At 42.1% G+C, this 22,296-nt stretch overlaps 2 protein-coding genes across 5 annotated transcripts in view; one reads left to right on the forward strand and one right to left on the reverse strand.

Annotated features, from left to right (window-relative positions):
* NDUFAF2 (NADH:ubiquinone oxidoreductase complex assembly factor 2) overlaps nt 1-7,962 on the reverse strand; it is a 69,105-nt gene extending 61,143 nt beyond the window's left edge. The window contains exon 1 of the mRNA XM_037373564.1: nt 7,736-7,962. Within this exon, the coding sequence (XP_037229461.1) occupies nt 7,736-7,862 (127 nt within the window). The 5' untranslated portion in view covers nt 7,863-7,962. The remainder of the gene's footprint in view (nt 1-7,735) is intronic.
* A 145-nt stretch (nt 7,963-8,107) lies between these two features.
* The window catches only part of ERCC8 (ERCC excision repair 8, CSA ubiquitin ligase complex subunit), a 52,238-nt gene continuing 38,049 nt past the window's right edge, over nt 8,108-22,296 (forward strand). For 2 of the 4 annotated variants that reach the window (XM_037373570.1, XM_037373572.1), the window contains exons 1-7: nt 8,109-8,246; nt 12,408-12,503; nt 12,658-12,759; nt 17,097-17,220; nt 18,753-18,834; nt 19,452-19,520; nt 21,646-21,712. In XM_037373570.1, coding sequence (XP_037229467.1) covers nt 8,170-8,246; nt 12,408-12,503; nt 12,658-12,759; nt 17,097-17,220; nt 18,753-18,834; nt 19,452-19,520; nt 21,646-21,712 — 617 coding nt within the window. In that variant the 5' untranslated portion in view covers nt 8,109-8,169. Of the gene's footprint in view, nt 8,247-12,407; nt 12,504-12,657; nt 12,760-17,096; nt 17,221-18,752; nt 18,835-19,451; nt 19,521-21,645; nt 21,713-22,296 lie in introns of all 4 variants that reach the window. The other 2 variants (XM_037373573.1, XM_037373571.1) reach the window with 2 other exon arrangements.

Consider the following 22,296-nt stretch of genomic DNA (forward strand, 5'->3'; position numbering starts at 1 on the left):
AGATTTTCAGTGTTCAGACATAGCAAAGCGTTGGAAAGGTACTTTTTGAGGCTGCCTCAAGGGCAGACAAAATTGCTACAGCCTCATTAACAACATGGAGATTGATCATAGATTCGCTAGAACAATCAGAAGTGGACAGAGAGACAAACCCTATATTAACAATGGTAATAAGACATATTTGAAAAATACAGGCATAAAGTATGATGAGACAGCAATAAGAACCCTGCTGGGGTGGTGTAAAAGGAATGATTTGCCAGTTACAGTGAAAAATGTCTCCAGCATTCAGATATGGCAAAGCGCTGGAAAGGTACAAATTTTTGGGGGTTGCCACAAGAGGGGACAAAATTGCTACAGTGTCATTGACAACATGGAGATTGGTCTTAGATTTACTAGAACAATCCAAAGTGGACAGGGAGACAAAGGCTGCAGTTGAAATGGCCACATCCCTGGTTGCAGAGATGATGCCCACCCAGTAAGGTACCTTCGGCACCGTCAAGATCCTCTGCCGTCACCTGATTCACACAGTCGGGGCCAGCAGGAGGAGCAGAGCGGTGCCAGTCAAGCAGGCAGGCAGTTCCCTTTGAGGTGGCAGGGAGATCATTGTCCCATTGCCTAACTGTGATCCAGAGCCACCTGTGAATAGGTTTATCAGAGATCTCAGGTCATGTTCAACAACCAGCACAAATTACAGCATAGGGAACAGATCCTGCCAAATTCTGAAGAAAGATACAGGAGCAAGCACTGGCAGAAGGGGATATCAATGCTGCAGCCGCCATGAGGGGCAGGATGTTAGCCTGCCCAGTGCTTTGAAGGGAGGGTAATGCTCCCCCCGTGTGCGAACCTTTCAACTGGGGAGTGATAAAATAGTTAAGATCAACCTGTATACAGTATGAAATAGGCTCACCCTACGCTCTATCATTGCTATTAGTCTTATCAATCAGAGCCTACTGCTTATGATTGCCATACGATTGCACAAATTATATTGACCCCTATGCAAGTGTTAATGTTTGAGTCAAATTGGAGGCGCCTGGCAAATGAGCAATCATTGATGAATTTAGAATACCCCCAGGATGACCCACATTTTGGGGCAAGGATTCCACAATTGATGGGGGAGGCTCCAGTTAACTCTCCTCAGTTACAAGCTCGCTTACATCCTTTAGCCCTGCAGCAGAGAAAAGAGTTAGCTCTCCAAGCTTTGTCCCAGATCATGGCACTCCACAACAGTCATGGACCACAATAAAACAAGGTCCACATGAGGGATATGTGTCATTACTGGATAGGCTGAGAGACGCCTTGGATAAGCAAATACAGAACAGGGCAGCTAAGGAAGCATTGTTACTTCAGTTAGCTAAGGACAATGTGAATGAGGATTGTAGAAAGGTGATTGCAGGCATGGCGAACCGTAATCCCACTTTAGTAGAATTAATGGACATATGTGGGAAGGTAGGAACTGCTGCCTTCCAAACAGAGTGTCTGGCAAGACCTTTGTTGATGCAGTCAGGGTCATCCACTGTTGTCACAGATGGGCAAGAAGGTCACCTAAAGGAGGACTGTCCAAAGAGATCGAGACCGGGAAGGGCTGATGGCTCTGGTTTGGCATGCCGTTGATGTAACAAACCAGGGCATTTTGCAAAATACTGTAGATCTCAATTTAACACTCAGTTACTTGCAGGTGGCAACAGAAAGCAGGGAAACGGGAAGGAACCACGTGATGATACAAATGAATCCTCCTCAACAATTCCAGGCTTATGCAGCCAACTCACAACCTGAACTTCAGGGAGCGCCGCACTGGATGTTACCACAGCAGCTGCCATCCCAACAGAGGATGATAAAGTACATAAGGTCCCAGTGAATGCTGTGCGACCCATCGGCAATAAAATGAGTGCGCTGTTGCTTGGACGTTCTAGTGTAACGTTACAAGGTTTGTCTTACCAGGAGTCATTGATGCTGATTATGTGGGTCAGATTCAAGCAATGGTGTGGACCCCCACGCCCCCTCCCCGTGTCAGTTCCTGAAGGTAGCCAGATTGCACGATTAATTCCTTTCCGGGAGCAAGTTAATTATGCCCATGACAAAGTCCGGGGCAAAAAAGTGTTTGGTTTGACAGGAGCACCACAAATTTTCTGGACTCAGAGCATACAAAATGTTCGACCAACTCTAACCTGTAAAATCACCTTTGCCAAGGGACTCCTTCTGCAATACAGGTGACCAGAATGATTGACACGGGAGCAGATGTGACTATTGTATCTGTGCACATCTGGCCTCGCTCTTGGCCTGTCTGTTCAGCAGATTCCATACTGGCAGGAGTGGGTGGTGTGACACAGAGCGTCCAGAGCCGGTTTATGGTGCAAGTTTGAAACCCTGAGGGTCAGACAGCAACAATCGGTCACTTTGTGCTTGATGTCCCTCTGAGTTTGTGGGGATGAGACTTTTTGGGACAATGGGGAGTTATCATTGGTACCCAGGTGGATTTTTAACAGGGGCCACTGTGATGGAGGGCGTATGAAGACCTACTCTGCCTTTGACTTGGAAGACAGATACCCCTGTTTGGGTGGAACAGTGGCCCCTTCCTGAGGAGAAATGTGTAGCTGTCCAACAATTAGTCAAAAAACAATTAGCACAAGGACACCTAGAACTTTCCCATAGTCCTTGGAATACCCCTGTGTTTGTGATAAAAAAGAAATCAGGCAAATGGCATTTGTTACAAGATTTAAGGAAAGTAAATGATGTAAAGGAGGGAAGGGGAGCCCTGCAATCGGGTATGCCTTCCTCAATGATAATCCTGCGAAACTGGGACATTTTGGTAATTGATTTAAAAGATTGTTTTTTCAGTATTCCTTTACATGAAGCTGATAAATGTAAATTTGCTTTTCAATACCTAGCAGAAACAATATAACTCCTTGTAACCAATGCCAATGCACAGTGTTGCCGCAGGGTATGAAGAACAGTCCTACTATATGTCAACAGTATGTAGCAAAGGCGTTATCACCTACACAGGAACAATTTCCACAAGTGTATTGCTATCATTATATGGATGATATTATGTACCGGCTGCAAATAAGGCTAAACTTCAACAAGTGTATCCAGTTTTGCAGCAGTCGTTGGCCACACCTTTGGGCTATGTATAGCACCAGAAAAGATTCAACAACAAGCCCCGTGGAAATACTTGCGAGATAAAGTGCTAGATCAAACACTTGAGCCACAGTCTATCCAGCCCTGAGTAAATGTCAGAACCCTAAATGATTTGCAAAAAATTATTAGGGACCACAAATTGGGTAAGGCCATACTGGGGCCTTACAACAGAACAACTGAAACCACTCTTTGATCTGTTGAAGGGTGACACTGATTTAATGTCTCCCTGATCACTAACAAAAGAAGCCACCTTAGCCCTAGAGAGGGTGGCCAATGGTCTGCAACAAAAAAGGGTACACCGTGTAGACTCAGAAACTCCACTAAGTTTATATCTTGTCATTGCTAACTATCACCCCATGGGATTGTTGGGCCAATGGAATGAGTGCTGGCAGGATCCACTACATGTCTTAGAATGGTTATTTTTAACTGTACAACCACAAAGACAGTGAGCACTCAAAACCGAACTAGTATCAAACATTATCACCAAAGGACGTATGTGGTGCCTTCAGGTTATGGACCAAGATCCCAGTTACCTGATAATTATCATTGAACACAATTATGTAAGCTGGTGTTCAGCAAACCGTTTACAGTTTCAATTAGCTCTGGAAGGATTTAAAGGACAAATATCCTTATCTTTGCAGTCATAAATTGTTACAAACTTATTCAGACATACAAATACTTCAAGAGCTGCTGGCAGCAAATAGCCCAGTGCAAGGCCCTACAGTCTTTACGGATGGTTCTGGGAAATCAGGAGAGGCAGTGGTCACTTGGTATGGTGGGATTCAATGGCAAGAATAGATACACTTAAAGTGATTACCTCAATTGGTTGAACTTAGTGCTGTCATTGTTACCTTTAAAAAATTTTCTGGATGTGCTGTAAACATTGTTACAGACTCTGCTTATGTTGTGGATGTTGTGTGACACATTGACTGTGCACTGCTTAAGGAGGTAAATTCAGAACAACTATTTTCTTAATTAAAAACATTATGGGTAATAGTGGGCTAACGTACACATAGATATTACATTTTGCACATCTGCAGTCGCACTGGATTGTAAGGATTCGTCTGTGAAGGAAATGCCCGTGCTGATGCTCTTGCAGCTCCCGCCTGGACTCCTCCAGTGCTGGATCTGATACGACAGGCCCTCACGTCTCATCAATTTTTTCATCAAAGGGCTCAGCACTGGTCTGTTAATTTGAAATATCTTTTGTGGATGCAAAATCCATCATCGCTGCTTGTCAGTGATTGGGTCCTGGACTGACATTTCCACGAGGGGTCAATCCACGCAGATACCAGTCCTTGGATTTGTGGCAAACTGACGTCACAGATGTGCCTTCTTTTGGTCTTTCACAGTATGTTCATGTCTCTGTTGATACCTTCTCAAAAGTTGTGTGGGCATCGGCCCATACTGGGGAGAAGGCTCTGGATGCCATTTCACATCTTTGACAGGCTTGGGCTGCTCTGAGGGTTCCAAAGAGTCTCAAGACAGACAACAGGCCAGCATATTTACCTGCACGCATGGCCAGTTCCTTGCCTCTTGGGGGGTGGAACATGTTACTGGCATCCCACACTCCCCAAGCCACTGTGGAACATGTTCATCATACTTTAAAGCTACTACTTGAAAAACAAGAAGCGGGAATGGGTTCTGAGACTTTGCATGCTTGTCTATGAAAAGCTGGGTATACACTGAATTATTTGACTGTGCCGATGGGGAAATGGTGTCCTGTGATTATCTCATGTTTCTTGTCTTTGCAGGGAGGAGATCCTCCTATCCAAGCAAAGGTCTTAACGCAAGACCTACAAACAGGAAAATGGACAGGCCCGTGGGATTTAATTACCTGGGGAAGAGGGTATGCTTGTGTCTCCACAGATGCAGGGCCATGGTGGCTTCCCGCTAGGTGTGTTAAGCCTGTTTTAGATCCTAGAATTGACAAGAGGACATCACATACCAGCTGTTCCACAGAAACCTTGAGAGGGGAGTCAGAACATCTGGGTGACCCTGATACAGAGCCTGAATTGGATGCAGCTTTGTGCCTTCTTAACTCAACCTGAACAGCCTTCCCACATATCCTGCCAAGGGCCCTACAGTGGATGACAGACATGGCCTTTTTGGTTAAAAACAAAAAGGGGGAATTGTAGAGGACTGAAGGCAGTGCGTTGATTAGCATTGATAATATGCAGCTAGGGCCTTGCCTCGAGATTGACGTGGACAATGTGCAGATAGCTTGTTCCCGCTAAGTAGTTAAATAGCGCTGAGGATTGTGGGGTAGGTGGTTGGACAGGGGAGCAGTAGTGTGGTCTGGCCTCTGGAGGAAGGAGAAACAGCATGGACAGTAGAATCTGATCGATGGTAAAAGCCTTGTTGCAGCCTACTAGTTAGTTTGTGCTGCAACAAATACGGTTATTAAGTTTTAGAGACTGTAAAAGTTCTACCTCTTCACTTCAAGACATCTTGTATAATCTTATGCTACCTTACAGCTCATCCTCTTCATTCCCACTTCTGTGCCAGTTCTAGCTTGCAATGTATTCTTCATCAAGTCATTTTATTCCACTGTTCTATCAAAGTTTTTCACAGGAAGGTCAAATAAATGACAGTGAAAAGTTAGCAGCAGTGTGAAAGAAAATAAGAGGGAAGAAAAGATCTCTTGTTTTGATGGCAGTAAAACTTTGCACCAGTGCAAACTAGTGATGCAGAATTTTCAACATATCAAGACAAAGAAAGTAAGACAAGTGGAAGGATGGGAGAGGGAAATCCAATAACACAGGAGTATTGATAATTCAGTAGATCGGCTTCGTGTTATCTGTATCACTAAGACTTACTGTGCAAAAGCCTTAAGATTTACAGAAGTGCTGTTCTTACTGACTCCAGCCAGAGTTGCAGCTGCAGAGCATTTAAGAGACAGCCCTCCCTGTTCAAAGCAAAATCAGCCTAACTTCACCTCTGAAGTGTTACACTCAGCTCACCTACAGTTCATCCAAAGAACAACTGGGAAACATAATGGCTACCACAACATTGTCTGAGATACAACTATTTCAATTCATCACTAACTTTAAAAGCCTCTTATACTATGCTCCTGATGAGTTGAATGGCTATGTCCCACCTCCTCTGCCCTCATACTGGCACTACAACTACTGTGTAATTAAGTTCTGAATACAGAGATCTGCCTTAAAGTTCATCAGATGACCTTCACTGTGAAAGGCTTGCCAGCATAAATTCAAATATTGAGAAAGGCTATCTGTATTTCTGATAAAACAAGTCATTTTTACTGGTAAATAAGGACTGACACTGCAGTAATCACACACAAGAAATTCTACTACAGTTTTTACTACTTTGTGCATGTTTAAAGACAAACCTTTTCGTACATCCTTCAAAGTCACCATGAACCCCAACAATGAGAAGCCCAAAAGCTGAAAGGAAGATGCAGAAAGCCTGTCCACCATCATATTAACCTAGAGGAAAAACACACTGCTGAAAAAAGGGTGTTCACATCTTCCCAGACACTTGTTTGAGCAGAACTGCTTTAAGTCATGACCAGCTGCTCATGAAGTTGCCCAGAAAAACAGGTCAGGGGAACTGATCTGAAGACAAAATAACTCCAGAAGACATTACATATTTCTGAAGGGAAGGTGTGCATCCCTTTCCTTCCTTCCTTTTAGGAAAGGATCTCACTTAAATGACTGCAGTCTCAGACTTTCTGCTTCTCTTTGTACATACAAGAATATAAATCAGAAAGTCTCCACAGCTTGGGGATGCTCCAGTTTATGCAGTCATAAAAAACATGTGGAGTACAGCAAACTGATAAAGAAGCCTGTGCAGGGAGAGGTAACAGGACTGTAAAATATTGTAGCATGTGCTCTTAAGACACCTTCAGGGAAGTTGCCTTCAGTAAATTATACATAGCTGTGCAGCATATGCATAGCATCTGTAGATAATGATCTGAAGACATGCTGTAATAGCACCCAGGCTCCTGGAAGGCAGACAGAAACCTAGAAAACTATTTCTCCTTGGAAGTGTTGTGTGCATACATACAGCAATTCATTTAAAAACATATGCAGAAGTGCTCTGAATTATCAAGAAGAGACAATTTGTTTACTGCTGCCTGTCTGCCTGCCTACCTACTGCAGGGTGCTAGTTACTCTAAATTCTTTCGATGACTGGCTTTAGGATTTTTTCTTGCATTAGAGCATCAGCCTAACGAGAAACCGAAAGTGTTTCTCGAAGCAAGCCGCAGAGAACGCGCCCCCCCCCCCGGTTCCCTCAGCACCGACACCCTTTTCCCTCACCTAAAGTCGCTTGTTTCTTGCATCTGGGCGGCAGCAACCAAACCGTCCCGGGGACTATCGGACAGCGGCAACGCGGTCACCGGCCACGCAGCACCGCGCTCCGCTGGGGCCCGGGGCCCACGGTCCCCGCCGGCGGCAGTAGCAATGGGGGCCGCCGGGGGCGGCGGCGCGGCTCCCCATGCGCGGCTCCCCTCAGCCGTCAGCAGCCGCCGCCGCCCCCGGACAGGTAGGCCCCCACCAGGCCCCTCACAGGCCCCCGGCCGCGGCCCGCGCGGGCAGGCGGCCCCAACCTCCCCCCGGGTTTAGTACTGCGCACTCACCTGTGTGGGTCTCGTGTTTGGGCACCCGGTAGTACTTGTTGCCGAACTGATCGGTGCCCACCAGCTCCTTGGCGGGCCCGAAGAGCCGCAGTCGCAGAGCGCGCAGCACCCGCACGGCCCGACTCATCCCGGCAGGCCGCGGGGCTCCCGCCGGCCAAGGTCGCCGCGACCAACCGGCCCCGCACCGGCCGCGCCTCGAGCCCCGCCCCTGCGTGCTACGTCACAGCCGCGCGCCCTGCCCGATGCCCTGCCCGCAACTAGCCTGCATCGGCGCATCGGCGCCGTTTTGTCCGCCCGCCCTGTCCCCGCCCATCGGCGGCAGGCAGAAAAGCAACGCCGCTCGCCATTGGCGGGGATCCGCCTGCCCCTGGCCAATCCTGGTCGCTCCTGGGCCAAGGTGGTGGGATGGCGGTGAGTAGCCTGCCTGTCGTGCAATGCTGGGGTTGCTCTTAGCGCGTCAGGCCGGGATTGACGATCCAGTGCGGCTGCGCCGGACCACATCCACCTGGAGGTAGCGGGGACCGGGACCGGAGCCGGGTCGCGCTGCGTGGGGAGACCCCGGAGCGCCCGCCTTAGGCTGGCGAGGCAGAAGCCCCTCACTTCGCCCTGCCGGGAGCTGTTGTCCGGCCCTAGCTGGGCCGCTCTGAGGCGGGACCTAGGACCGCTACCGCTGTGGCCGGGGGAGCGGAGCCTTGCCCTGCCGCCGCCCCGCCGTCTGCTCCGAGCCCGGGGAATTGGAGTGGTGGAGCCGGTAGCCTCCGGCCCGGGCTCCCCGGTAGGAGCTCCCGGGTGCCTGCCGTGCCTCCTTTGGGCGCTCCCGGTGGGGTGGTTTTGCTCATGTGTGTGGGTTAGCAGCCCTGGGGTGCGCTGAGTAACCGCGTTTCGGTAGGCTGGGTAGGCACAGGGCAGTAAACGGCACGACAGTGTTCATGCCCTTCTTACTGTAGCGGCTTTATCAGGTGTTTCGATTTGCATGCGGCTTCGTATAGGAACAAGGTTCACGTAGTGCTTGTGCACCCGCATCAGTTAATCCTCTCTCTCCGAGCTCGGCCTGTTGACAGGTTGCAGAAGAATCAGATGCAAGCGTTTCATTAGGTTTCCAACAGCTTTTCTGGGAAGTGGTAACTGCATAGAGACAATTATTAATGTTCTTGCTAAAGGTTGTAATGTTGTACCTGTCTGGCTTGCAGACATGTGGTTAATAGAGGGCCAGCCTGATATTTGACTTGAGATCTAGACAGACTATGTAAGTGGCGAAAAACAAGAAAGAATTTGAAAATCAGCAGGTGATGTTTAATCCTTACAAATAATATGGGGCCTTGGGAGAAGTAATAGATACGGTATGTCAAGCTATCAAGCTAAGAAGTAACAAGATAAGCTCAGGAGTTAATGAGGCTAAGTAAACAGAAAATTACTTGAGCAATGTGTGAACTGTCCTGATTGTCATACTGTAAGATTCACCCTCAAACAAAGGAAGCCCCCTCCCCCACAGAACATGTGCTGTGAAAAAAAGAATGTTTTACTTTTAAATGAAGACAAGACTTGTAAGAACCACTGAGAATTGTGTGGCTAAATGTAATTGTAAACAATTGTTCAAAGTGTATGAAGTATTTTAATATGTCTTAAGAGGGAGCTAGTTTTTGTGGATTACTACCTAGCTCCCTACTTTGCCCAAACTAGAAGAGAAACTTGGAAATGCCTCGACTCTATGTGTGATTTGGCACTGTGCACTGGATCACAGACAACAATGTGATAGTATTTGTTCATTATCACAAAATCAGGTTTGGAGCTGTATTTAAAGATAAATTCAATAAAGCCAACCTCAGTTCCGTCAGTCAAATCCATCAGCAGGAAAGATTTGTGGTGGTGATTACAGCGTTTGGGGCTGAATCATTGTAAAATTAGTCTATTTTAAAATTTTTAATTAAAAAAATGTATTTTAAAGATGCAGGGTGGGCAATAAGCAGGAAAAATTGGAGATCTGTGTGCAGTCACAAAGCCATGTTCTTGTTTTAATTACAGAGACATGGTGGGATAGCACGCATGACTGGACTGCTGCCATGTATGCCTACATACTTTTTAGGAAAGACAAGCCAGCAAGGAGAAGTGGTGGAATTGCCATTTATGAAGGGATAAGTGGCATATATTGAACTGCTCTCCCTAGGGGTGCATGAAGAACGAGTTGAGAGTTTGAGTAAGGCTTAAGGGGCAGATTAACTTGGGGGACACCATCATGGGTGTTTGCTACAGGCCACCTGATGAGGAAGTCAATGAGGACTTCTGTAGACAGCTGGAAATGGCCTCATGATCACAGGCCCTGGTTCTCAAGGGGGACTTCAACTTCCCTGATATCTGCTGGAAAGGCAATACAGCTAAGCTCATACAGTCCAGGAGGTTCCTCTAGAGCACTGATGATAACTTTTTGACTCAGGTGGTGGAGGAGCCAACACAGCAAGGTGTGCTGTGGGACCTTGTACTCGCAAAGAAAGACTGGTAGGGGATGTGAGAGCTGGGGGCAGCCATGACATGGTGGAGTTGAAGATCCTGCATGGAGGAAGCAGGGCAGTAAGTAGGATTGCAGTCCTGGACTTCAGGAGAGCTAACTTTAGCCTCTTCAAGGACCTGCTTGGAGGAATCGCATGGGTTAGGGCTGTAGAAGGTGTGGGGATCCAATAGAGCTGGCTAAAATTCAAGCATCGCTTCCTCCAAGCTCAAGGTCGGGGCATCCCTGTGAGCAAGAAATCAAGCAGAGAGGGCAGGAGGCCTCCATGGATAAGCCAGGAGCTTCTGGCAAACCTCAAAACAGAAGGGAGTTTGTGGGATATGGAAAAAGGGATGGCCCTTGGGAGGAATATAGAAATGTTGTCAGAACATGTAGAAGGCTAAGGTCTGTTTGGAATTAAGTCTGGTGAGAGAGGTGAAGGACAACAAGAAGGGCTTCTTCCAAGTGTCTCAGCAGGAAAAGGATGACTGGGGAAAATGTGTGCCTGCTGCTGAACGAGGTGGGAGCCCTGGTGATGAAGGACACAGAAGGTGGAGTGACTGAATGCTGCCTTTGCTCCAGTTTTCACTGCCAAGGCTGGCTCTTGGGTATCCCAGGCCTTGTAGGCAAGAGAGAAAGTCTGGAGAAAGGAAGGAAGACTTTCCCTTGGAAGCTTGACACCAGCACCCATGGGCCGTGATGGGACCCACCTCTCAGTGCTGAGGGAGCTGGCAGATGTTGCTGCTAAGCCACTCTCCATCATCTTTGCAAGGTCATGGAGGACAGGAGAGGTGCTGGAGGACTGGTGGAAAGCCAGTGTCACTCCAGTCTTCCAGAAGGGCAGGATGGGGGACCCAGGAAGCTACAGGCCGGTCAGTCTCATCTCTGTCACTAGAAAGCAAAGGTGATGGAGCATCTCATCCTGGAGGTCATCTTGAAGCATGTGGAGGAAAAAAAGGCTGTCAGGGGTAGTCAACATGGGGAAATCATGCCTGACCAGTCTCATAGCCTTCCGTGACTGGCTGGGCGGATGAGAGGAGAGCAGTGGATGTTGTCTGCTTTGACCTCAGTAAGGCTTTTGGCACTGTCTCCCATAACACCCTCACAGGTAAGCACAGGCAGTGTGTGGGTTGGATGGGTGGACAGTGAGGTGGATGCAGAACTGGCTGAACTCAGAGCTCAGAGGGTTGTGATCAGCGGTGCAGAGTCTGGCTGGAGGCCTGTAGCTCACGGTGTTCCCCAAGGGTCAGTACTGGGTCCAGTCCTGGTCAACATACTCATCAGTGAGCTGGATGAAGGGACTGAGTGTCCCCTCTAGCAGGTTTGCTGATGATACCAAAATGGGTATCTGCACCTAACAGCCTGAGCTTCTCACATGATTTTTTTTGCCATTCAAGCTGAAGCTGACTAGAGGCAAGCTGTCTTACAGCTTTTCAATTATCTACTTAGTTGCATTTTTGTTGATGGTGGTTTTTACAAAATATGCTGTAGGAAGGTCTGATATCTTGTAAGACTAATTTTATATTGGGTAGTATGGTTTCAGGAAGCAAAATCTGTCTCCTTTTTGACTATGTATTATTAGCATATTTAAAGGTACCAGTTTTAGTTCAGAAAATTTTGTCGTAGAAGACATCATGTGGATAGCATAGTTTTATTTTAACGTTTTTATTTAATGGTACAGAAAACATAACACACAAACATTGTTTTCCTTAAAGGAAATACTGTAATTTTTCAGCTAAATGAATATGTCCACTAGGTGTCCGTATTTCCAAGTAGAATAAAGCTCAGAAGGAAGGTGCATGGTGAAGCTTCAAAGTAACTAATACTTGTTGAGACTACTACAACTGCTTCTTCATGTTTCTTTTGCTCTGTTTAAATTACATTCTGGTTTTTGTTTCGTATGTTGACCCCAAATGCTGTTTTATTATTTCTTTGAGCCTATTTTATGTATTTATTTCTCTATTAACTTCCAAACAACATAAATAATAAAATATTTTTTCTGTGAACTAAATAGGACTTATTTCCAGCCCTGTGTCTTGTCTGCAAGTCTAGTTTTGGAAAAAATAGAATGGTTTACATGTATTGAGGAAGTGCAGAACTACGGTTTGAACTGTTCAGAGCTACATAGTAACATTCTACAATTCTGTTGTTCTTGTTGTTCATGTCGCTGTTTTTCTTTTTTGTTTTAAGGGTTCTAAGTTTGGAATTAAATAAAGATAGAGATGTGGAAAGAATACATGGTACTGGTATCAACACCCTTGATATTGAGCCTGTTGAGGGAAGATAGTAAGTATATACTTTAGTTACTAAAAATGTGTATGAGTACTTTAGTGTACTGTGTTTTGGTACTATGGATTTGTTTTCTTGCTGAACGCTCACTTACATTGAGCCTCCTGAGGTCATGAGTGTTGTAACTTGTGTGCTTTATTAACATTTTCAGTATGTTATCTGGTGGATCAGATGGTGTCATTGTACTTCATGACCTTGAAAACTTCAGCGGAAAACCAACTTACACTTGTAAAGCACTTGGTTATGTGGGAAGGTAGGTACTCAAATTATGTTAAAAGTTCATAGTGATATCTCTTGTGTGACTAGCATTAAACTCACCAATCAATGAGAGTTAATTTTTTTTCTCCAATTCTTATTTCTAGGATAAAAAGGCTGTAGAAAATAGTGCCAGAAATCTTTGAAGGCTAGCATGATGTGTTATGGGTTTTGGCATGCAAAAAAAAAGCAAGAAGCTTTGAGAGGATTTCTGTGACTTACTAAGGAGCAGAAGCTAATTGTTTTTTCTTGATTTGTCTACCCTAACAGTTACAATATATGTACAGTGACTCTGGTATTGTTTGAGCAGATCTTTGGCAGTTCAAAAATTAAATTGGAGGCTATTAATTGTACTTATATGGAAATCACAGTAGAGAGGCTTGTGTTGCTACAGACCCCACAAAAAGTCAGAGTTAGTACTCTAATCTCATGTTGTAACAGTAGAAAAGACAGATGCCTCCAGCCCTCTTCCAGGGCACAGTTCCTTGCTTGTGAGTTTCCTTGTTGTTTCCTGTTGAAATTTACTGACTCTATGCCAGTAATTATGAGAAAGTAATTTTGGGACTATTGTAGAAATACTCCTTGTATCCCCCAAATATATATTAGTATCTTTGAATAAATATGTGTTTAAGCAAAAGAAAAATTGTCTTTGCATAACACTGTTCATCTGATTGGAAAAACATTTAATACATACCTGCAGTTGTTGGTTTTCTTTTCCCTTGCCTGGCTCTCAGCTTTGCTAATAGCTATTTTAAGTTCACCAGGTGTTCCTCAGGTACAGAAGTAATTAATACAGAATTTCTTAAGAACAAGTCTGAATGAGGACAGATGTGTTACTGAAAAACGGGACGTATTTTTCTGAAGAGCAGAAATACCATACTATTCATAATCTATATAAAGACTCTAGGCATTTATTGATTTGTCAGGCTTTCTCTGCAGGCAGTATAATTTTGTCCATTATAGGCATTAAGTCTTCTAGCAAAAGCTGGTTTTCCCTTGTATTTAGGTAGTAAGGTTGTCTAGTAGGTTAGGACTTTATCTCAGATTTAAAATAAGATGTATCCTACTGTGTTAAATATTAGTAGCTACATTTCCCCCTCATTTTTTCCCAGTCCTCAAATTATTTGAGGTCTAAGGTTCATGAGTAAGATTGACAAGAACAGATCAGATCTGTAACAGTAAAAGGCCTAAACACACTGTCTTCGTACATAAAGAGGAAAAAGGGTAATAGAATGTGCATTGAAAAAGCTGGGTAGGAACAGAATCTACTGCAAGTAAGCTGTGTTTAGATAAGTGTTAATAGCTGGAACTTAAACAAAATTAATTAAAATTGTAATTAAGAGCTAGTGATGAGTATACATCACCAAATCTCAAAACCAGAATGAGTTCAGAAATAGATACAGCAAACTGAAGAAATACATGCTGAGAAGACACAGCAAAAAACCTTGCAATTCTGTGCTATAATCATGCGACCATTAACTTTCCATACTAGAAAATTCTGTTTATGAGCATGGTTAGATGGTAGTATGTTTCTTGAGTAGGTGTTTCTTTGTGTAGATGCATTGTTTATTTCTTATCAGTTGAGGCATAAATCATTCTAGTAGAATCTGATTTGTTACGACACCATGTTCTAAATTATAGGCTTACTATTATTATTTATTAAAGTAACCACAGTAGGTTTTCTGCCTCGGTTACTTACTCCCAGCTTCTTGTATGGTTTAAATACATATTGTAACTAATTAGCCACAGATACAGCTTCAGATATTGAAATATTATTAATGTGGAGTTCTGAACATCATAAATCAATTTGTAATTACCAGTAAGGAAACACTTCCCATCTGACTCTATGCTTCAAAGACAGGAGCCATATGATAATGATGTATTGCAAGTTTGCCTGTGCTCAGAGTTTGCACAGCACAGTGCAACTCTGGTCTCAAAGTTACTGAAAGAATAAGCTCTTTGTAGAAGCCCTTTGAAGCTGTTTCTGGATGGACTCTGAAATGGGCCTGCTGTGAGTCCAGTAGTTTAGACATCAGAGGAGATAACTCCTGATGGTAGGCTGTGATTTACCCAATGTTTCTCATCTAGAACATAGAGCCAGTATTGCGAAAAACAAGAACTTTCCTTGTTCTGCTGACAGTCAGCACACAGAGCTTTACATGGTTTCATATGCTGTGCTATGGCAAACACTGGCATTTGAGAGTAACTGGCATTTGACAGTGCTAGCTTCTAGATACTCTAATAACTGTTGCTTGTGTGTAAGGTCATCTCCTCTATTTGAAACCTGTCTGGGGAGAATGAATGGCAGTGATCTTATTATCCATATAATTTATTTTTCCTTGGTAGAAAAGGCTGGGATGGTTTGGGTAGTGAGGGAAATTACCGTATATAGAATGAACTGGGAATAAGACACAGCCCTGAGACATGAATATATTTAGTGTATCAGCATAATTAGTTCCATGAGTTTAGATTTTTCTGCACAATGCATACAAATGCCTCTAAAGGCCTAAGTTCTCAGAGTCAGTCTTGATTTCCTGGCTCAACAGGTACTGAAGGTTTTTAGCTTGACCCCCCCTGCAGGATAAGCACACAAATTTTTAGCACCATGGCAAAGTACAGGCTGTTCTAGGGTATGCTTTAGACATAAGCAATGCAGGAGTTATTAAACTAAGCTCAGCAGTTGCCCAGTAGCTCTTGCTTAGTATCATCAGTGCTGGCTTCATGCTAACTACATATAAAGATGTCTTCTGTGCTTTCTAGCAACCCAAGTAAGCAGGAAGGTTTATTACATAAGGTGTAGTGTCACATCTATACAGAAGATCTGTGTCTGCATTTACACAATAATAACCCTGCAATAGTTATCACTTTGAAAGCCAGGACAGTTGAAAGAACAATGCAAAGATAAGAGCTGAAGTGGAGAAGTTTTTTGAGCCCTTCACTAGCTGTAGATGGAGCCAGTTGGACTGTTTTCACATGTGTACTATGTCTGGCTGGGATGGAGTTAGTTTTCTTCACAGTAGCTTGTATGGTGCTATGTTTTGGATTTGTAATGAGTCTTGATAGCACACTGATGTTTTAACTAATGCTGAAGAGTGCTGGCACAGTGTCAAGGCACTGTCTGTTCATCACACTGCTCCTTCAGCAAGTGGGCTGGGGGTAGACAAGATCCTCTAAGGGAACACAGCTAGGACACCTGACCTGAATTGACCAAAGGGATATTGATATTCCATACCATGCAAGGTCATGTGCAGCGATAAAACTGGATAAAGCTGGGGAGGAGTTTTCCAGGGTTTTTTTCCAGGGGTTTTGAGCCACTGCTCAGGGTCTGGATGTGTCTGTGATGAGTAGCCTGTGATGAGGGATTGCTTTTGCATCACTGGGGTTTTTTTGTTTCCCTGCATGTGTTGTTTTGATTAGTTTCCTTTGATTTATTAAAATGTTTTTATCTCAACCAACAAGTTTTGTCACCTTTGCCATTTGGGTTCTCTCCCTCATCCCACTGAGGAGGGGAGTGACCCAAGTGGATGTGGTTGTGCTTAGCTGCCTGCGGTTAACTACAACAGCATGGTACCTTTGAGTCTGGGAGCATGGTTTTGAGCCCTGAAGCTGCATCCGTGTGGATCCAGCTCAGATATGAGTGGCCTAGCAGATATGTGAAATGACCTATATTGTTCAGAGCTTGGTTGGTTGAGTTACATCCTGGAGCTGTCAAGATTGGCTCTGGTGTCTCTTCTTCCTACCACAGTTAATGTATTGCTAATTATATTGCAGTCCATTACTATGTGTAGTTGAGTTGAAAGTTTTAGATTGTTCTTTCATTTCTGCATGCAAAAATAATTAACTCTCAGTAACTAAGGCCACTGCTATCTGTTGACTTCAGTATACCTTAATTTCTAGTAACAGTGTAGCTGTAATTAATAGCTAATAATAATGCAAATTTTAACTGTATGTGATTGTATTTTTCAGTGGATACATTTCTAAGACAGTAGAATTCCACAAGCTTAAATTTTTTTGTAGTGTTAGGCCCTCCTTTAAACATTAGATCTATAAACATTAGAATTTAAAAATTTCAAAATACATTAGTGCCTTTTATGCCTTAAATTGTGTGTCTTAACTTGAGGTGTGCTACAGATACCATATTTTGAAAAGACAAATGATCTGTAGTTTCTTGAAATGAGGGCTCTTCAAAGCATTAACATCAGTGGATTGAAAATTGAGACATCAAATAACTAGTTCTTGAAAACTTCAGTACAAATTTTAAAAGAATGTTTATGTTTTCAACTTGTCATTGAATATCAAGACTCTAACCAACTGGGATATTTTCCTTGATTTTAGGAGCCATCCTGACGTACATAAATTCAGTGTGGAGACAGTCCAGTGGTATCCTCATGACACTGGCATGTTTACATCCAGCTCATTTGATAAAACCTTGAAAATATGGGATACAAATGTTTTACAAGTAAGAAAGAATTTGTACAGCTTGCAGGCATCTTTGTTACATGTTATTCATTCCGCATCTACAGTTCTCCCACAGCTAAACAGGACCAAGCATCCAGAACAGTGAAAACCAGCTTATTGTTAGAACTGTGGGTGCAGCAGCAGGGTGGCATGCTTCTGGCATTCATGCATACCTTGCTGCATACGTGTCTGTTTCTGAAGACCTGATGTCTAAACTGTACAAGAGCTTGGAACCCTTGGGACAATGCCTTTCTGCTTTTGCTATGAACAGGAATACAGATAGTTGAATTTATGCTATGTAAACTTGTCTACCAAGGACTGGTCTGAAGTTCATTCTTGGGGATTGTTGAATGCAGTGGTAGTGTACAGCAGGGCTAATTATTTTTCGTACCCAAGGCCTCAATACTGTTTTTGAAGCACTGGTGAATCTTGGCATTCAGGGTCATTAAGTCCAAAATTCTGCTGTTGTAAGCACTATAGACACTATTTCTGAAAATTGGTGGAAAATGAGAGAAACCATTAAGAAAATGCTAAACAATGTAACTGGAGTTATTAAAACAAACAGATTCTGCAGGACTTTAGACTGCTTTGACTCACTAATCCTCACATCTAATTGTTGAATTATAAATTAATGGCTGAAGTTTATCCTGTTTCCAGTACGAATGTATTAATGGATTTACACTGATGCTATTTGAATGCTATTTCATGTGTAGTGAAAGAATTACAAAAAAGAGGTCCTAGGGACACAAAGAATAAATTTTGACCTCTCTTTTTGTGAGAAGTGGAGCTGTGATTGCAGTTACTAAGTCTTGTAAATGCAAAGTTCAGTTCACTGTCCAGGTAGTTCTGTGAGCATCAGTTAAAAGACGAAGTGTGCCTGTGAAGATTGACTGACCTGTGGTGCCACCAAACAGTGTATTTGAAAACACACATAGCTTAGTTCTAAGGGATTTTTTGTCCATGTAAAATATTTCAGAATGAGACAATAAAAGCAGTTGTACTGGAAAGTAATTGTGCTGATTATTAAATCCAGTATTATTTTTCATTAATTTTGAACACTCAAAAGGGAGCTAATAATTTTGTATGGTCTTTTGGGTTTGAGTTTTTTTTTGAGGAATTGAAGATAGTATGTGATGTTTGTGAACGACAGGCTTCTAAATTTAGTCTGAGTGCTGCTTTCCTGTTGGTATCTATCTCCATGTTGTAACCTTCTTGTTTGGTGTGTTTTCTTGTTAGCTTACTCAATTTTTTGACAATTTTTTAATTTCCGTTTGCACTTCTGATTAACTAATTTTCTTGGTCTTTTTTTTGGGTTATCTCTGAGCTATGGCATAGTTTTTCTAGTGTTGGAAAGGGAATTATTTAGCTATGTTTGTCTTCTGGTTTCTAACCAGGAGAGTTACTGATAGTACGTAAATAGTAGTATTTTTATTATTCTCATTTGTAACCGTTAATTGAAAAATAGTTAATAATGAGGATTTACATTCTACTAACATACATGCACTGTGATTAATTTAATCTGTTTATTATCAGCCTGCAGATGTATTTCACTTTGAGGGAACAGTCTATAGCCATCACATGTCTCCAGTTGCTACAAATCATTGTTTAATAGCAGGTATGCATATGGTTTTAAGAAAAGCCCAATGTATTTGGGGGTTATAGTAACAAGCAGTAAGTAATATTCAGTAGGGCTTTTTTCCCTCCCCTGTCTTATTTTTACATAATTTGAATCTTCCTAAGATGTAAGATCATTGGTAACATAAAGTATTACTGGTTAGTCAGATGACGTTGATGAGAATATCACATTTATTCCTCTGAAATAACGCATCAATCAATTCTCCTTCTAGATAAAAATTCCTATGTGTAATTAGATTACCTATAATTATATGTTAACATTTGAAGATTATTATATCCAAACAGTAAATTGTGTATGTAGTGCTTACATGTACACAACTTAAATATGTTTAGGAAAAAAAAAAATTAGAGGAGATATTTGTAATTTTTCAGTTTCATAAGTACTGTCCTGTGTATCTCCAGTTTCTAAATTTTGTTTGCTATATGGTATATTTACTTGGACTAAAAATGTAAATCTATTAATAGAATGCATTGCTCTGACTAAATAAACAGTTACTCAGCTAGCACTTTTTCTATTTCTTTGTCTTGCTAAGATTTTTTGTTGTTCTCTCAAATGCTGGGTATTTTTTTTAGCTGTCTTTGTTTCTCTTGTTACAGTTGGTACCAAAAGCCCCCAAGTACAGCTTTGTGACTTGAAGTCTGGATCCTGTTCTCACACTCTGCAGGGTACTTTTTAGTCTGAAACATAAACGTTAAACAATAACTACTCTGAGTAAAACAAGTCCTGTAAAGAAATACTGTATACAATGTATTCTTTATCAGTAACATGACTAATCTATGTATTGCCAGTTGGGAAGGTTACATAGTGGCAAAAGGTTCTTCTGGGTGTTAGTCTAGTGCTAATGAATTGGGGAAAACAAATACTAATTAATGAACAGTTACTATAGATGTTTGGGCATTCTTATGATCAAATCAATAGTAATTATTTAATACATGGTTGGACATTTTCATGATCTAATCAATAGTGATTACTATTTATTACATGGTTAAGTGTAGGCATTGGGTTTGTGTTACAGAAATTCAATATGTGGTTCTGTTTTTTGTAAAAAACCAAACAACAACCATCCACCCCAAAACAAGAAAACTTCACTATTTTGAAAACAATACCCTGTGGAAGTTCTTGCATGGATTTGTTTAGAAGTTTCTGTATAGCAGGCAACATACTACTTGCTACAGAGAGGTAGTATCTAGTCCTTTGCATTTACCTGATTCAGTAAATACAGAGATTTATTGTTCCCTAATCCAATTCCTTGTTACACTTAATGAGAATTTGGCCTTAATGTCTTTTTTCTAATGTTTACTTTTTGGAGTATGAGTGTATATATATATACACATGCTCAAGTGAAGACAATTACAGGATAAATCTTCATACTTTAAACCAGCAGAGCAAGAGCTAGATCTGATCTAGAAACTGTAGAGAAGCCTTAGCTCAGACACAGCAATAAGCAAATGCTCTTTCTTCAGTGGCCACCTTAAGTCTTAAAGCAGCCTAGGTGCTTTGGTGTGATGCAGAGCTGAACTGAATCAGCCACAAAGGGTGTCTCAATGTTCTGTATCTAGAACTGAGAGCACCAGGGAGTGCAGACACAAAAATAGTTCTCTAATCTATCAGTTTAGTTTCAGCCAGGCTTCTTAATTTTGCCACAAGAGTTAGTGCTTTCCAGGCAGAAGCTGGTTGTGTCTTTGTACACAGGCTGGTACAATTAGCTCAAGTGCAGTATCAGAGGAACAAGCGGAAGGAGATTGTCCTCCACTACACATAATTTAATCATTCTTTACAGAACCTGAAGGACTCAATAGTGTCTTGAAGATAGGTGTGAATATTTTTCACATAGGCTAACTCTAGCAGCTGAAATGGAGCTAAATGCTTGGCTGTTTACTTAATGGATCCAAATAAATGTGGCTGCCCTGAGTCTTCCTAGTGTATCCTGTAATAACTGTATTATGGAGATTTTTTCATTATCCTGGGCATCGCAGCCCTTTTGATTACTTCAGGTAATGGAAGGGGAACTACTGGAAGGTGTACCAGAAATAAGGTCTCATAGCTCTAAACTGCATTAGCAAAAATGTATTTGTATAAATTAGTTTATTTTTCAATGTATTTCTATTATTAGAAATACTTCTTACTAGAAATAGTGTCCTTTCCATTTAGGACACTTTGCACTTCTTATTGTCTGTATTTGTTTAACACTTTTAAAGCTATCCAAGTTAAAGCGTGTGTGTATATATCTGTATTACTTGGCACTAAGCTGCACTGGGCATGACATTGCTAAGAAGACATTTATCTTAATCTTTTTATATTTCAGACCTAATTAGGGGAAAAATATCTCAAATTCAGAAAAAGAATATTTGAGGCTAAACTGAATGTAGTTTTAATCTTAAGTACATAAGGTAAATACACTTTTTATTAAACATTTTGAAAGAATTTGAAGAAAAACAAATGGAAGGTTCTTTCTGTGGGTGAGATTGCCGGTGCTAACACAAAATTTAATAGCAGTATCTAAGGTAAACTCAGTAGCTGTTACTGTGCTGTTATGTGTTTTGCATAGGCAAAACTGTCTTTGTTATCAAAGGTTATACACATGTAACACTGTGTATCACTTCCAGCTCACTGCAATCCCACTCAAGCAAGAGGAAGAGGAGTAATAACCTCTAGTCCAAAATAATATTTTCATAACATTCACATTATAATTTAGATTATTATTGTGGACTGGTGGATCGAGTAGGTTTTGCTTTTACATTGTTATTTATGTAAAATGGGATATATAATCTTTTTTCATATAATTTTTAGGTCACAGGCAAGAAGTACTGGCAGTATCTTGGTCCACACGTCATGAATATGTTTTGGCAACAGCAAGGTAGAGTGTTGCTGGACTGCTACATGCACTAAAAATGTCTGATGTTAAAATTTTCTGTATTCATTCTCCATGTGTTTTACAATTCAAATGCACTTTTAATCTCACTTACTTTGACCTGTTCAGTTTTGTAGATCTTACCTGGAAAAACTAAGCCTGAAGAGCTATCCAAGGGGTGCTTTATTTGTAGGAAGATTGTACAGAAATTCAAAATGGTAATTGCACTTAAAGGTATAGGAAAGTCATATTTGTAGAGATTTGTAGAGAGCACTGTAGAGATACTTACATCTTACTGTTTTAGTGCATGCATTGCCAATTTGTTTTATAACAAAGTAAAACACATTTAGCTCAAAGTACCATCCTCGTTATTCATGGAATCATAGAATCATTTAGGTAGGAAAGACCTTTGAGAACATAAAGTCCAACCGTTAACCCAGGACTGCCAACTCCATCACTAAACCATATTGCTAAGCACCACAAATATACTTTTTTATACATCTCCAGAGGTGATGATTCTACCACCTCCCTGGGCAGCCTGTTCCAATGCTTCAGTACCCTTTCAGTGAAAAAGTTTTCCTAATATCCAG

Source organism: Falco rusticolus, chromosome Z (genome assembly GCF_015220075.1).
Source record: "Falco rusticolus isolate bFalRus1 chromosome Z, bFalRus1.pri, whole genome shotgun sequence".
NCBI classification, from domain to species: domain Eukaryota; kingdom Metazoa; phylum Chordata; class Aves; order Falconiformes; family Falconidae; genus Falco; species Falco rusticolus.